This window comes from Xyrauchen texanus, chromosome 8 (genome assembly GCF_025860055.1).
Source record: "Xyrauchen texanus isolate HMW12.3.18 chromosome 8, RBS_HiC_50CHRs, whole genome shotgun sequence".
Taxonomy (NCBI): domain Eukaryota; kingdom Metazoa; phylum Chordata; class Actinopteri; order Cypriniformes; family Catostomidae; genus Xyrauchen; species Xyrauchen texanus.
This window is the reverse complement of record NC_068283.1, coordinates 35,589,459-35,607,494: the sequence shown is the minus strand read 5'-3', so window position 1 is coordinate 35,607,494 and position 18,036 is coordinate 35,589,459. Positions and strand designations below refer to the sequence as shown.

The 18,036-nt window shown below is 39.7% G+C and overlaps 1 protein-coding gene across 1 annotated transcript in view; it reads right to left on the bottom strand.

Moving 5' to 3' along the window:
- The window catches only part of LOC127648439 (serine/threonine-protein kinase WNK4-like), a 74,909-nt gene extending 64,553 nt beyond the window's left edge, over positions 1-10,356 (bottom strand). Inside the window, exon 1 of the mRNA XM_052133114.1 lies at positions 9,333-10,356. Within this exon, the coding sequence (XP_051989074.1) occupies positions 9,333-9,944 (612 nt within the window). The 5' untranslated portion in view covers positions 9,945-10,356. The remainder of the gene's footprint in view (positions 1-9,332) is intronic.
- Positions 10,357-18,036: the final 7,680 nt, after the last annotated feature.

Here is an 18,036-nt window from a genome sequence, read left to right as displayed (position 1 = left end):
AATTGCAATCATTTAATTGCAAAGGTGAAAAAACAAGATGAGTTTCAGAGCCATGAAAACGGTGACATTAAGGAAAATTCTGAGTTTAATACAAATAGGGCTTAACAGAATTTGTGGAATAATTTTGACCATAAAGCTGCAAAAATTGCTGTTACAGTAAGACACTTACAATGGCAGTGAATGGGGCAAGTGTATAAATGTTAAATAAACACTGTTTCAGGGGCCTGGGTAGCTCAGCAAGTATTGGTGATGACTACTACCCCTGGAGTTGCGAGTTCGAATCCAGGGTGTGCCGAGTGACTCAAGCCAGGTCACCTGAGCAACCAAATTGGCCTGGTTGCAAGGGAGGGTAGTCACATGGAGTAACCACCTCATAGTCACGATTAGTGGTTCTTGCTTTCAATGGAGCATGTGGTAACTTGTGCGTGGATTGCAGAGAGTAGCCTGATACTCCATATGCTGCGAGTTTCCGCGGTGACATGCACGACGAGCCACATGATAAGATGCGCGGATTGACGGTCTCAGAAGCGGAGGCAACTGTGACTTGTCCTCCGCCACCCGGATTGAGGTGAGTCACCATGACACCATGAGAGTAGCTCGGAGTAGAGCTGCTGCTCCTTTGCATCGAAAGGAGTCAGTTGAGGTGGTTTGGGCATCTGGTAAGGATGCTCCCTTGGCACCTCCCTAGGGAGGCGTTTCAGGCACGTCCAGCAGGGAGGAGGCCTCGGGGAAGACCCAGGACTAGGTGGAGAGATTACATCTCCACACTGGCCTGGGAACGCCTCGGGGTCCCCCAGTCAGAGCTGGTTAATGTGGCTCGGGATAGGGAAGTTCGGGGCCCCATGCTGGAGATGGTGCCCCCACGACCCGACTTCGGATAAGCGGTTGAAGATGGATGGATAAAAATTATTTTAAAAATAAACACCATTTCACAAGTATAGCTATAAGACGTAAACATTATGTGTTAACATTATTTTAGTGTGATAAAATTAACGATTTACCTACGTTACTGAGTTCACCAGATTTCAGGGTTTAGCGCCATTGTCATCCTGACAACAAGCTTCTGATAGTGGATAGAACTTTACACAAATAATATCAAAAAGCTATTTTATCACACTAAAATCATTTGAACACATATAATATTATATTAATATTATTATTATATAATATTATATATAATATATATATCAAGTCCTGTGGTTTTGCTTTTGAAACTTTTGGTTTTTAACATTTATAATTTACAACAATAAATGCTTAAACGTAATGCAGATGTTTGCTTTTTTTAGAAGAGGAAGAAAAAAAAAAAGGAAAAAATGTATGGAAGTGGCACTACTACATTAAAATCAGAGAACAGAGCTAGTTGCAGTCTGCTCTTTGCCTGCAAAAATGAATATGTTGTGCTATAGGCACCCCAATAGTGCCTTTGTTTATCATGTCTTTGGAATGACAAAAAGGGAGGAGTGCCATTCAAGAGCAGAACAAGGTCTCAATCCACTAATGATGTGTTGGTACAACAAACCTTCTTGTAACCAACTGTTGTTGCCCTTCGTCCTTTCACGAGTGTTTTTCATGTCTGACTTCTTATGTGAGATAAAGGGTGTGAAATGAGCAGGATTATGCAATTAAAATCCATTTGTTTTGCAGCAAATTTGAAGAAATTTTGAAGTTGTACTCAATTAATCAGAATTAAGACTTTTGTTTTATTGTAGAAATAGCAAGGATTACTGTCATTTTTACTTACACATTCATAAGTGTGCAAACATTAACATTGAAGAAAAATCACTTTTCAGATGCTGGAGAAGATTAATGACATTTTGGGTTGATGAAAGCTAGTGACTATTTGGCAATTCATTTGGGCTTTTGAAAGCAACTCAAGAGACATTCAGGTTAGTTATTACATAATCAAGAGCCACAGGCTTTGGTAAACTCTTGTGCTGCCTGCAGCTCAGAAAGAAGATGAATGGTTGGCAGGGAATGAATTTTCTGAATTAATCATCCTTAAAAAGAGGCAAGCCTACAGCTATTTTTTCTAATAAGTCCAAATAAATATGATGCACTTCAGCCATGAATGCTATTTATTAGTGTTGGTGAAAATGATGTTGAAAGATAAATGGTGGCTTGTTAGTTTTAAACCATTTTTTTTTTCTTCGTTTAGATCAACCTGAGTTTATCCTAAAAATACATTTGCCCTGATTACCTGGACAAGAAAAAACAGAAGAAAAGTCCCCCACCACCTTGTAGAATATTAATATAATCATACCAACAATTAAATAACAAAAGTATAGGAAAGGCTATTTATATAGCATATTTCATACACAATGGGAATTTAAAGTGCGTTAAATACAAATTATAAAGAAAATACAATATAAAAAAGTACAAATTATTAAAATTAAAGAATAATAATAATAATATATATATAAGTATCAAAACAAATATCAAACAAATGAAAAATGAATTAATCTAAATTTATATTTTTTATTTTTTATGTATTTACAGGGTTATTTAACACTAAAATTAAAATTCTGTAATAAAAAATTCTGTTTTAGGATAAAGGAGCATGTTATGAACATGCTGTCTCCTTTGAGTGGAAGCATAATTTGAACCCAGGTTTAGAACAACTCAATTCCATTATTTTTAGCTAGGAAGTAATTTCACACTAAACTCAGTTTACATCCAACTTTTTTAATAAGTAAAATGTACACACCTACTGGCTGACCCAAGCTTGCTATTGAAGGGTGAGGGTCAAAATCCCTTGGCTCTTCAGATATATCAATGCATATATATATCCTTTTATATCAATATCTATCTATATTCTGTTGCTTAACTTTTTTTAATAAAATGATGAATAAACTATATGCATGATCACATAATCAATTCTATTTTCTTATGCATAACTGAAATATACTTTGAATCATATGTGTGTTGAATGTTAATTAGTCTCTTTTAGGAACATTCCAGAGTCTCTCTCTCTGTCCTGCCCGTAGTCTGAAGGTCCTTTGGGGATAAGCTTAGCTGTGATGAGAGGGGGCAGGGAGAATGTTAAACATATGTTCTGTGTTTGATCGTTACTTTTCTATGATTAAGTATATGGTTTAAAGTCCTATGCAATACTACCTGAATAGTAGAAGTGTGATTTTCTATTATTATTTCTTTAGGGAAGAAATGTATGTTATTTCAACCCTCTCCTCTGCCCGAGGAGTGAATATTTTATCTCTCTGTTTTGGTTTAAATGGCCTGATAATGTGTGCTCTAGCTGTCTTGTGCCCAGAGAAGGACTGTCGTTCGTCAGTGTTTTGTGTGTGCGTTTGACCTTCTACCTAGGTTTTGAACCAGGGATGCACACCAGGCCGACTCGAAGACGCCCCGCGACCATCTGCGAGGTCACTTCAGACTTAAATCTCGGGCGCGGACGACAAGTGCGCTGATTAATGTTGATAGGCCATTTAACTATCTATATGTTGTGACTTTGTTCTTTTAGCCAATCAGGAGTAAAATAATGGAATGTACGTCCTTGCAAATGGTATAACTGATGTAAGATTTTGTGTAAGGTACGAGCTGGCTTTTCGATCTCCTCGTGAGACTTTGCCGCTGGCTCTACCAATTTCACTGCAGACTATACTTCAGTACATTTTTGACTCTTTTAAATTGTACTCCTCGACTCCTGGTCTTCTTTCTCCATATCTGGTCCAGGTCATAACTGTTATTGTTATACCCCTAACACTATTAACACACCAAAGGCCATTTGTTCCACACTTAGACACACTTGTTACTGCCCTCCCCCCTTGTTTGGGAGGCCAATGGCCACATCACATCCGGTCTGTCAATTAAATCCTATCTTTATCTGGCCCAACCACCTGATACACAGCCCTACTATTTCCTCCCCTGTCCCCCCTCCCACAGGATATACAATATCAGCCCCTACAGCTGGCCCATGTGGACCCGAATGAGACAACAACAAGACAGCCACAGCACACTCAGCCTCTAATCAGTGAGTAGCAGAAATGAGGCGGAGAGATAATAATCAGACTATGGTCTATCAGTAAATAAGTTTTAAAGAAAAAAAAAAAAAAAAAAAATGCACGTTTACATAATCAGGCCATGGCCTCCAAGTAAACTACACATTTTATGTAAACGTGTTTTAGTCTAAATTTTCAATAGTGAGCAGAGCACTGAGCTTGCAAGTTAATGCATTTCATTGACTGCCCCAAGCAACCAACCAAGCCAGGGCCCCATTTCGAGAAATGTTGCAAAAATATTTAATTCTTCCTATCAGCCATTGTAGCCAAGTACATTCAAAATATTTAATGAAATACAAATCTAGTTAAAGATAATTAATCCATGTTTTCCAGTTATTTACCTACATATATGTTTACAAAACACTTTTTGTGTGTGTGTGTGTGTGTGTGTGTGTGTGTGTGTGTGTGTGTGTGTGTGTGAGAAAATTTTTTAAATTCAGTTGTTACGGTATATATTAATATTATATACCAACATTATTTATTTTCTACAGCTAACAATTGTAAAATTAGGATCAAAATAGCATAACATCCCAAAAGATGTGCATGAGTTTATTGTTTTGAATTACCATTGCGTATGAAATGTGCTATATAAATAAACTTGCCTTGCCTTGCCTACTTCACTCAGTAAAATTTTGAAATTCAGTTTTTACGGTATATATTAATATTATATACCAACAATTATTTATTTTTGTCCAGATTACCATTATAATATTATACAGTATTATTACTTTGAGGATTGGTTTTATACAATAGTAATATAGTTCTGTCTTAATTACTTTAACCTGGAGCTTATATTCTAATGCTGCAGTGGATTGTTCATCATGTTGCAAAAGGCTTTATGTAGGCTAAGCATCGTACGCAACATTAGTTACAGTATTGTAACAGTAAACATACAAGCCACGGCGGCCCCTCAGCACAATAGAGCATAAGAAAAAACCAAAACAAACATGGCCGTTTATCAAGCGCTGAAAATTGCTTGGTGCAGAATAATCAGAAATAATGTTAAACATTGTAACAGTCACTTCTTTACAAACTTGTTCAGAACGTTAAATCTTTGTAACACCTGCGCTAAAAACAGTCTAGACACAGCGCAACAAATGAAACAGAACGCAGGTGTCTCGACATGCGTTTTTGAAATCTGAAGTTATTTATAACTTGACAGTGTTTAAAATGTGCCAGTCCTACATAAGACACTGAAGAAACAGCGAGACGTTGTGCAGCAGTCAAGGACATTTGTCCAGCGCGTGTTTGCATAGAAAACAGTGCAGAAGCACGCAAAAACATTTCAGTGTGAACGGCCCCTCATCCATTTGCGCCTATCAGTGTGAGTGAGCGTGCGTGGGCGAAACAAGTTCAGAAGGCCTGTATATTTTATTTTCAGAGATTACAAACCCGAACCCAAAGTCCTACCCGGCGGCTTCGTGAACCGCTCTGAGACCGCAGACAACAGCGCATTCATGTGTGTACCCAGAACATCATGTCAACCCTCAAGCGGTTTTTGCAGATATTTCCTACTTGTGCCGTCAGGGGCCCCACGCAATTGCATGGTTTGAATGCATTTATTGAGTTCATGGTGTCTTTCACACAGATAAGAACCATTCCTAGACATGCAGTGAATGGGCAGCAATAAAGCCAAGCTGTGTGGGTTAAGTAAGTCTTATTCTCCCCTTTTGTCAGCCGTCAGCCTCAGTGAAAGAGAGATCATTACACGAGGCACTTCAGTCAATCCCATTAGCAGCATTAAGCCACAAAGCAAAGCCAGTATCTCGTTGTCACAAAGCGGTGAGCCATCTTCGGTGGTCACTATCCACAGTCACCATGGCAGCTCTGGTCCTCCAAACCACCATTTACCAAGGTAATTAAGCAAGGCAAACTGGGAGAAAAAGAGAACAATTCTTTCAAGTGGATTAGCTGATGAGTGTGCAATAGACAGCAAACAGCACATTCTGAGGCGAGGCAAGCTGACAGAAAATGAACAGCAGGATAAATGGTCGCTGAGGAATGGCTTTCTCAGATAAAACTGTGTGGGCTAAACATGTCCAGAGTAAAAGTCTGGGGGGCTGGAAGTCTGGGAAAGTCACAAAACATCTGCTCTGGCCATAACATGATCAACAAGCATCCTTTTCACAAAAAGAAAGACAACACTGCACAACAATAGCCTTATCCCAACCAGTAGACTCCTGTAGAAACCGCTGAATTTCAGACGTATTCAGAAAAGGACTAATCGGGAGTGTAAATTTCCACATGAACAGGCAACAATAGGGGCTAGTTGATACTCTTAACTTTAGTAAATATTTCCAGTAGGATTATTTAAGTCTTTTCTGTATAGACACACACACACACACACACACACACACACACACACACACACACACACACACACAAACTTAGTTTTGGTTTACTGCTGTACAGTACAGTAACATCTTTAACTAGACTGCTTGCATTCAATTTCATGTTTGCATTCAATTTCTTTAGTACTCATACTTTGAAAAAGAAAACAAAGTATAATAATAATAATAAACTCAGTTTTTTTTAATCATAGTTTTTCTGTACAGTAATGAAATGTAAAAAAATGTTTTTGCATGTTTTTCTGTACAGTAATGTCGTTCACTGTAGCCTATAATAAGACAAACTTTCAGTTATTTGCCAGTCATTATAAAATAAAAATCCCTCTTAGCAGGCCTGCCATAAGTCGTTACAACCAGTCGAATTTCAACTGAAAATTTCTGTTGAACTTCACGGTTCCCTGTACATGTCAGCTAAACTGAGGTATGTGGCTTTTTGTGGACGTTGATGGTTTTATGTTACTTGGGTCCGTTTTTTCACTAATACGTCTGGCAAACTTGAAGTTAAGTGAGAGTATACTATTCCCACATTTTTCCAGATTTGACTCTTTTCATGCAGAGCTACATGCCCTGGAAGCACAAAGAGAGACTCAGTGTGCTGGTGAGAGCACTGTCAGCAGAAGATTCAGTGCCTCCTCAGGCTACGTTCACAGAAAGTCTTAATCTTCCATTCCAATTTTATGCCCAGATCCTATATTTTGCCATATCAAAGTAAATGAAGTAAAAAGAAGAAAATAGTTGAAGAAGCACTCCTCTATTATTTGCTGTGGACACTTGCTGACAGAAACTGACAATAGTGATATGTGCCTGCACAATGAAGAATGATATTACAAAAACATATGAATTGTGACTAACTTTGTCTGACCAGTGTCTAAAAAAACTTCTAGGTTTTGGTACACAAAACATTGTGTCTATTAGTTGGTACTGTTATTTGTCAATAAAAACATATACAAGTAAGAATGAGAGCCCAGATGATCTTAGTGATCATGTCTAATAAATGTAATATACTGTGACAGTGTAGACGTTGTTACACAGACTGATCTCACAGTGAAATCGGAAACTGAATTTTCTTTAGCTCAAATCTGCCTGTGCTTATGGAAATGCAAAACACTGCCGCCAGTGGCCACAGTGGTAAGTGTCATGGCTGTATGGGCAAGTGTGAGCTCCATTTTGCATGTGTACTGTCCACAGAGGGACCCCAAAAGCGAGTTGTGAAGTGAGTTGTTTTCAGCTGTACAGGCTGCAATACAGCGAGTTTACGATTACTTGCTGGTTTCAAAGCAGGATATAAACCCAGGTCTCCCATGCTGCTAATGCAACTTGATTCCGGCCGCACCATAGTGAAAGGTAAACTTGCTGTAGCCGATGCAATAATGCCTGAAAGGAGATGGTGCTTGTTGGTGTGTTGGCATAATCCCACCTGGAAGCCCAGCTTCTCCATTTAATGATGCAAAAAATCCATCTGCAAGGTACATGCCATCATAACTATACGCTGCTACGGATGCATGGATGCATAAAGACATTGCATCATTATTTATTGTTATATTTTATTGTTTACTTTTTACACATTTATTGCTGTTCACCTCACTGACTTGAACATTTTGGCAAAAAAATAATTTGCCATAGAAAGTTTGAAATTGCTAAATGTTTATTCTGATTCTTCTGTTTAACACTCATTTTTTTTTCCCCCCAGTTAATTTCTGTTAACTGAAAAACTGACACTTGAAAACAATTTTAAAATGCTGAAATTTGAAAAAAAATAAAATAAATAAATAAAAACAAAATGTGAACATATACTGTATATCCAAATGCATAACTTGTGATCAAATATAAAATTAGGTTACAAAAGTAACCAGACTACACAGTACTGTAGGAGCTTCATAGAAAACTGCAGCCATCTACTGGTTATTATTGTCACAACATTATTTTTTTTGACAATTGTCTTTGCACACTGGTATGGGATACACCTAAAATTAAAGATGAACCTGACAGTCTTGCTTCACAATAGATATGATAAATATAGAGCTTTTATGAAGTCAGAACAACAGATAGTCTAATCCAGCAGATTTCACACACGTGATTCCACGTCATCAACACTGTTTGAGACCTCAAACATACAGGTAATAAACTGGAGGAAAGTTCATGCTTTTTTATTTTATATAAACTTGCCTGAGTTGAAAGAAAAAGGGTTAACTTCTCTATATTTAACACTTATAATAGACCGAAAAAAATTGCAAAATTTTGAGTCATTCCTTGTTTGAGTTTATTCACTTGAAAGGATGAAATCTACAGCAATATGAGATTTAATGCATTTGGAGTGTGTCATTCTGCAGCATGACCACATCCGACTTTTGGTCGAACTACTGCCTTGATGAGACTACAATGTCACATGCTGATGAGAACAATCTGTTGCGTTGCAAAATAATAAATGACATCAGTGTTGCTATAATTTCTAGTGAAACACAGAAATAGAATGCATTTAATAACTAATAGTCAAACAGCTACTGTAATACATTCATCAATTCATCACAGGGCAATACGAGATCGGTTGATTGCAGACACACCAGACATTCTCAATGTTTATCTCATCAATTATATTTGCTGTTTTAACTACATCCTTCCTGAAAAACCTCCCCTTTATCATAATAGCATTGTGTCTATGTAGGACCCCTAACTAAAACACCTGCTCTGGTCCTTCCTGCAATTCTTCATTGAATTGGCTGACCTGTTGACCCTAGATAAAGTGATCCATCCAATACATATATAACCCCCCCCACCCCACCCCACCCCACTATATAGTTACCATGGTCATTTTTTGTATGGGACATCAGTTGCACCTAATTCATGTTTCAATCAATTGATTGAATGAAAACTCATTCTGATTTCAAAATATTTCAGTTGATAAGTGACATACACGATGTTTAGCTATTACACATGCAACAGGTGTTTTTGCATAGCATTGACTTCTTACCTGCAGTTCACACCAAGCAACCTCCACTGTGGTCTCTGTATCCAAGCCCTTGTAGACGGTCTTAAATGACCCCCTTCCGATCTCTATATTAAACTTTAGGAACCTTCCATCAGGTGAGGTCGCCACAGCTTTCGTCTCAACCTCATCCTTTTCATCCTGCTCGCGTTTACTCTCAAACAGAGCCCGTGACAAAACAAGCTTCTTCTGCGTGCTTTCATCGGAGGATTCAGAGCTGGCATCGATATCCTGTACGCTGGGCTCCACGGCATTCCAGGTCTCAGCTGGTCGCGGGTCCGAGTCTTGGGTCTCCGGTGGGGAGCTGGAGACAGGTGACATTGGTGGAAAAGTGTCCGTCTTTTTCTCATCGTTGATGCTTTCTGATAAGATGTTGTCAGCTGACCACGAGAGAGTTTTCGTGAGAGGTGCGGTGCTCTCCTGAGGCTCTATATCCACGGTGTGGAGTTTATTCAACCTGTAGGCATGTCTCCTGGAGTTTGCCGAGTGTCTCCTCCGTCTCGGCGGCAGGCGCGCTGGGAAGAAGACGTCTGCGTCAAAACCCGCAGCTAACTTCGGGAAGCCAAGACCAGCCATGTCAACTTCAGCCTGAGACATTGTAGTAGACACCCTTGCAGTTTGGATCGCAGTTTATTGCATTACATATCAGCGTCCCTGCATTCCAACCTTTCTCCGTAAGAGATCTCCATAACAACTATCTGCTTATTTTAGTGTAATAATAATATCAATAACATCCGAACCATAATAACACTTCCAGAACGAACTTCTACCGGAGCGCAGTCCAGGTTAGGTACAAAACAATTAAGTAAAAATACAGCGCGAATATAAACTAAATTCGATCGCAGTGTAGCGAATCATCTTAGTGTTACCGAATTCAATAAATCATCAGCGCGAATATCCAATGAATTCGAACGCAAAGTAGCGTTTCTGCGTAATGTTGCGCAAGCGAACAATCGAATGTTTAATTATTCTATAATTTGACTAAAAGTGTCGCTTGGCGTTTGAGCGTCTCCATGCAGCGCACGTAGCGTTGTCTTCGCTCTCTCAGCTCTAGTATCTAGAGCGCTGCTCTGGTTGCTCCTCCCTGTGGATAAACACTTTAGTACAGTGATTATCAACCCTGTTTTGGATATCTCCCCAATCAAACACGCTTGATTGAACTCATCAGCTCGTTAGTGGGGAGTCCAATACCTGAATTGGGTATGTCAGAAGGGAGATATACATATGTTGAGGGGCCTTCACGAACAAGGTTGAGAATTACTCGTCCAGGGACCACTTACTTAATATTACTTTAGCAAAATCACTCATGATGGTGCACTCATGTCTCAAATAGATATCAGTTGAGATTTTTTTCACATAATTATTTTTTTTATTATCTGTTGCCAGATCATAACAAAGTCAGTCATTAATCAGTAGGGTAGATAAATAGAACGTATTAACAACCACTATTTCAAACAAACCGAACAGATCACATTATTCCTGAGAGATGTTTTTATAGCTAAAACCAGAAGCCTTAAAGGGATAGTTTATCCCAAAAATATAATTCTCTAATCATTTACTCACCCTCATGCCATCCCAGATGTGTATGACTTCCTTTCATCCTCTGCACACAAATGAAGATTTTAAATGAATTTCTCAGCTCTTTTGGCCCAGAGCAAGTGAATGGGTGCCAAAATGTTGAATCTCCAAAAATCACATAAATCAGCATAAAAGTAATCCATAAGACTCCAGTGGTTAAATCCATAGTTTCAGAAGCAATATGATGGGTGTGGGTGAAAAACAGATCACGTTCTTATTCTTCTTCTTGTGTTTTTGGTGATTGACATTCTTCATGCATATCGCCCCCTACCTGGCAGGGAGAAGAAATTCAAGCAAAAAAATGACAACAATGTTTCTCACCCACACCTATCATATTGCTTCAGAAAATATGGGTTAAAACACTGGAGTCATATGGATTACTTTTATGATGCCTTTATGGGCATTTTGAAGTGGCAAAATTTTGGCGCCCATTCACTTGCATTGTATGGACCCACAGAGCTGAGATCCTCTTCTAAAAATCATAATTTGTGTTCTGCAGAAGAAAGAAAGTCATACACATCTGGGATGGTATGAGAGTGAGCACATAATGAGATCATTTACATTCTTGGGTGAACTATCCCTTTAATGATATCGTATTCATTCATTTTTTATAACCTAGTGTGATTGTAAATGTATGATCACACTTTATATTAGTATTCATGTTACTGTGCAATTAGCTACATATCTAAGAGTGCCTACTTATTAATACTGAACCACATGCCCATACTGTGAAATTAATTTGTAGAGGTGCTTATTATTTACTCATAATGTAAAAGAGTGTCAATGTGCAACTTAAAATCAATTTCTACTTGATTTAACCCTTAAAATGACAAAATCATTTAGATGTTACACAGTAAGTATTTGTTATCACAGTTACCACATGAAACCCATTTTTAGATTTCCTTATATTTTTTTACAACTTGTATTATTGATACAAAATTAAAAACACTGTCATCTTGTAGCCTACAATATAACTTGTGACACCAACTCTATAAATAAAGATGTGTCCGATTATTTAGTCAAGATAAACGCTCATTTCCCAAATTCTTTCTGCCTTGAAAATAATTATATATCTCTCCTGTAGCATTCCATTGATGTGACACTCATATTACAAAATGTATAAATAGTTCCAGCTAATAATAGCTGAAAGATCAGCTGATAGTGGAATCAGATGAGCAGTATTAGAGTTGGATAAACATAGACATGGGGTGTAATGAAAACCTCTTTCGGTATGTTGCTCGAAGCTCAAACGTGTGCCAAACCTGGCTGCAAGTCACACTGTGAAACACATCAGTATGTTTCTAGTTAAGATATAAATACATCTAGTCAATTATCTGCATTATTGGACAGGCACTTTGAGTAGCCTGACTTTATTATATAGATCATGGCCTAATAAACTAATTCTTACTGAGGTAATATATTAATAATATTAATAATATGCCAGTCTTAATTTGGATTAGTGAGGATCCCTGGAACTCTTCTGCAGCACAAAATGTATCTGTGCATGCTCACGCAGAGGTTATTTTGAACGGTCTCTCTCTCTCTATCGGCGTCTTTGTTTTTATGGTTTAGTTTCCTAGTGATGTGCTGATGCCTAAGTAAAAGACATGCATTGATTGTGCTTTCTTAAGAAAAGTGCAAGGGTCAGATAGATCACACAAACACAGGTTATCTGTTTCTGACTCTGTGTTTTTACTGGCTTAAATACTTTGCATGAGGATTAACTTTGACTTGTCTGGCAGTGAGCTACCGGAGAGGTTTTATACCCAGCGGCAGATGACTTGACTTGACAACAGTGCTTATGTAACAGGTCCTGCTTGATCCGCTCCGAGCAGGATTCGAACCGGTGTTGCCGGCATGGGAGGTGGGCATACTGAGGAGGCTAAAGCCTACAGCCTCTAGCATCAGTCGCTAGTGTGCCTCTTGAGGCCAGCGGAGTGTGGTTTTACCCACACTGCACTGTGTATTATCTGGCTCCCGTTACACTACCATTAATTCAAACAATAGTGGTCTCTGGAGCATTCGATGATACAGCTGACGTACTGTATAGCGATGGCAAATTATCATGCTAATGTAGAATTTCATCTGTTTTTTGACCAAACTGCTGTCATGTCATGCTTGCTACAGGTCATTTAAGCAGCTGAAAGCAATTCAGTTCACTTCCTGTGCTGTTGGTTGCTAGGTGCTCCTACTCAACTGCAGTTTGCTATAACTATATTAGGAGGCAGATCATGTCAGTTGGTAGTTGCTTTACATTAAGCTGATTTTTGCTCAAACTTGCCATATACAGTGCATCCGTAAAGTATTCACAGCACTTCATCCACATTTTGTTACGTTACTGCCTTATTCCAAAATGTTCCTCAATACTACATACCCATAATGACAAGGTGAAAGAAGTTTGTTTGAAACTTAGCAAATGTATAAAAACTACACACATGTACATAAGTATTCACAGCCTTTGCTCAATACTTTGTTGAAGCACCTTTGGCACCAATTACAGTCTCAAGTATTTTTGTGTATAATGCCACAAGCTTGGCACACCTATTTTTGGGCAGTTTCTCCCATTCTTCTTTGCAGGACCTCTCAAGCTCTATCAGGTTGGATGGGGAGCATTGGTGCACAGCCATTTTCAGATCTCTCCAGAAATGTTCAATCGGGTTCAAGTCTGGGCTCTGGTTGGGCCACTCAAGGACATTCACAGAGTTGTCCCGTAGCCACAACTTTGTTATCTTGGCTGTGTGCTTCGGGTCATTGTCCTGTTGGAAGATGAACATTTGCCCCAGTCTGAGGTCCAGAGCGCTCTGGAGCAGGTTTTTATCAAGGATGTCTCTGTACATTGATGCATTCATCTTTCTCTCGATCCTGACTAGTCTCCCAGTTCCTGCCACTGAAAAATATCCCCACAGTATGATGCTACTACCACCATGCTTCACTGTAGGGATGGTATTGGCCAGGTGATGAGCGGAGCCTGGTTTCCTCCAGACATGCCGCTTGCCATTCAGGCCAAAGAGTTCAATCTATTGTTTCTAATGGTCTGAGAGTCCTTCAGGTGCCTTTTGGCAAACTTCAGGCAGACTGTCATGTGCCTTTTACTGAGTGGCTTCCGTCTACCCACTCTACATACAGGCCTGATTGGTGGAGTGCTACAGAGATGGTTGTTCTTCTGGAAGTTTCTCCTCTCTCCACAGAGAAACGGTGGAGCTCTGTCAGAGTGACCATCGGGTTCTTGGTCACCTCCCTGACTAAGGCCCTTCTCCCCCAATCGCTCAGTTTGGACAGGCGGCCAGCTCTAAGAAGCATCCTGGTGGTTCCAAACTTCTTCCATTGATGGAGGCCACTGTGCTCAATAGGACCTTTGTGCTCTGACATGCACTGTTAACTGTGGGACCTTATACAGACAGGTGTGTGCCTTTCCAAATCATGTCCAATCAACTATACAACAGGTGGACTCCAATCAAGTTGTAGAAACATCTCAAGGATGATCAGTGGAAACAGGATGCACCTGAGCTCAATTTTGAGTGTCCTGGCAAAGGCTGTGAATACTTATCTATGTGTGATTTTTTTGTTTTTTATTTTTAATACATTTGCAAAGATTTCTTTCACATTGTCATTATGGGGTATTTTTTGTAGAATTTTGAGGGAAATAATTACTTTAATCAATTTTGGAATAAGGCTGTAACATAACAAAATGTGGAAAAAGTGAAGCGCTGTGAATACTTTACGGATGCACTGTAGATGCCCCATTAAATGTGTGGTCACATTTAGTATGTATATGCACTTTAAAAGTTCGATTTTAGTTGTACTATAACAATAATTTGTCAATTTACCATCATAAAAAAGATTTTGAAAACATTGTGTAAAAGGTTTTTTTCTTTAATTCAATTTTTGTGAAGTCTGACTAACAGACCTAGATAATGCGATTGTAGCTCCGCTTAGTCCACCATGTTTACAAGTTTACAGTGTTGGGTAGTTAGGTATTACATATAATCTGGATTATGTAATCAAATAACAAAAATCAAGTACTTGTAATTGTAATGCACAGAATCAGATTACAGTTACTTTTTAATATATTTCATGATTACATTACAATTCATCCAATGGCAATAGTGTGTAAGTAACTCAAGTCAAGTCAAGTGGTTTTTATTGTCGTTTCAACCATATACAGTTAGTACAGTACACAGCAAAACGAGACAACGTTCCTCCAGGACCATGGTGCTACATAAAAACAACAAAGGACCAACATAGGACCACATGAGACTACACAACGAAATAAAATACCTATATAAACTACCTATATATACCTATATAAAGTGCACGTGCAAACATGTGCAAAAAGTACAGGACAGTACAACAAATTACTGACAATGAACAGGACAATAGACAGTGCAGCGCCGACCAGTACTCAGTAGTGCAAAAAGATGACAGTTTCTAAAAATGTAAACATAACATACTATGAGATAATGTTCTATGCACATAGCAGTTATTGAGGTAGCAGACAGTTATAAAGTGACAGTTATTAAAGTGCAACTCAGGACACGTGTGTCAAACCAGTCTCTGAGTATTGAAGTCTGATGGCTTGGGGAAGAAGTTACACAGTCTGGCGTGAGGGCCAATGCTTGTACCTCTTGCCAGACGGGAGGAGGGTAAAGAGTTTGTGTGAGGGGTGTGTGGGGTCGTCCACAATGCTGGTTGCTTTGTGGATACAGTGTTTTTTGTAAATGTCTTTGATGGAGGGAAGAGAGACCCCAATGATCTTCTCAGCTGTCCTCACTATCCTCTGCAGGGCTTTGCGGTCCGAAACGGTGCAAGTCCCAAACCAGGCAGTGATGAAGCTGCTCAGGATGCTCTCAATAGTCCCTCTATAGAATGTAGTGAGGATGGGGGTTGGGAGATGTGCTTTCCTCAGCCTTCGAAGAAAGTAGAGACGCTGCTGGGCTTTCTTGGTGATAGAGCTGGTGTTGAGGGACCAGGTGAGGTTCTCCGCCAGGTGAACACCAAGGAATTTGGTGCTCTTGACGATCTCCACAGAGGAGCCGTCGATGTTCAGCGGAGTGTGTTCACCTTGTGCTCTCCTAAAGTCAACAACCATCTCTTTTGTTTTGTCGACATTCAGGGACAGGTTGTTGGCTCTACACCAGTCCGTCAGCCGCTGCACCTCCTCTCTGTATGCTGACTCGTTGTTCTTGCTGATGAGACCCACCACGGTCGTGTCATCGGCGAACTTGATGATGTGATTCGAGCTGTGCATTGCTGCACAGTCGTGAGTCAGCAGAGTGAACAGCAGTGGACTGAGCACACAGCCCTGGGGGGCCCCAGTGCTCAGTGTGGTGGTGGTGAAGATGCTGTTCCCGATCCGGACTGACTGAGGTCTCCCAGTCAGGAAGTCCAGGATCCAGTTGCAGAGGGAGGTGTCCAGGCCCAGCAGGTTCAGCTTTCCAATCAGGTGCTGGGGAATGATTGTGTTGAATGCTGAGCTGAAATCTATGAACAGCATTCGAACGTATGAGTCCTTATTGTCTAGGTGGGCCAGATGGAGGGTTGTGGTGATGGCATCGTCCGTTGAACGGTTTGAACGATACGCAAACTGCAGTGGGTCTAGTGAGGGGGGCAGCTGGGTCTTAATCTGCCTCATGACGAGCCTCTCGAAGCACTTCATGATGATGGGTGTAAGTGCGACGGGACGGTAGTCGTTGAGGCAGGACACTGAAGACTTCTTTGGCATGGGGATGATGGTGGTGGCCTTGAAGCACGTTGGAACAACGGCGCTGCTCAGAGAGATGTTGAAGATGTCGGTAAGAACATCTGCTAGCTGGTCTGCACATCCTCTGAGCACTCTGCCAGGAATGTTGTCTGGTCCAGCAGCCTTCCGTGGGTTGACTCTACGTAGAGTTTTCCTCACATCTGCCCTGGTAAGACAGAGCACCTGGTCGTTGGGAGGAGGGGTGGACTTCCTCGCCATCACGTCGTTCTGCACTTCAAACCGAGCGTAGAAGTCGTTCAGCGCATCTGGAAGGGAGGCATCTTTGTCACAGGCAACTGATGTTGTCCTGTAGTTGGTGATGGCCTGGATGCCCTGCCACATGCGCCGCGTGTCACCGCTGTCCTGGAAGTGACTGTGGATTCTCTGGGCGTGTGCGCGCTTTGCCTCTCTGATTGCCCGTGACATTATAACTGCATGATAATGTTCATAAATTTAAGATTAAACATTAATGCCTGATACAGGTCGCATGACCAAAACATTGTATCAGTAAATTCTTGATATATATATATATTTATTAAATTTTTTTATGCAAGCAACAGCAGCAATGTGCTGGACTTTTTCTTGTTTATGACTAATGTTTAATGAAAGAAGTGTTAACTTACATTTGGTACTTAATCATTTAAAATCAATGAGAAGATTTATCAAAGCATGTAATGAGTATTCCAAAAGCAATAAGATTAGATAACCTAAAAGTGTAATCTCAAAGATAATGCTACGGATTACAATTTACCAGTGTATTTTGTTATGTGTCTGATTACATTTCAGAAGTAATCTACCCAACACTGTGCGTTAATCGCTAAAGTTGTGCCGATGCTCCGAAAGATAGAGATGACATGTAATATGTATTTAACACTTGCAAAACTAATGTCCCTCCTTCAAATATTAAATTACACATTTTGTCATGTATATTTGGAAAGACAGATGAAGACTGTAGCTCGACAACACAAAACTCCGCTATAGCTCGATTATAGCTGTATTTCTCAGTGAACTCAGTGTATTTGGAGTGAACTATCCCTTTAACACATGATCTAAAGCAGCAAAAGGACAACCTATACACTGAATGTTGTTTACTTGTCATTTCCTGACAGCTTCAATGGAATGCTTCCGAATGCTGATCTGTTTCACAAGAAAAAAAAGACACTGTCAAATGCAGATAAATAATAGTGTGACATACATACTATATAGGCGGTACACATGGGTGTAGACCTGGGTCACTGAATGACCACAGTGTTTACAAAGCATGCTAATAAAATCAATTGTGTCCAAAAATGCTAAATATGATATGAATGTTGACAGGAAACACAGTTTATTATCATGGAGTTAATTTAACTTGTGTTGCGAAGATAACTC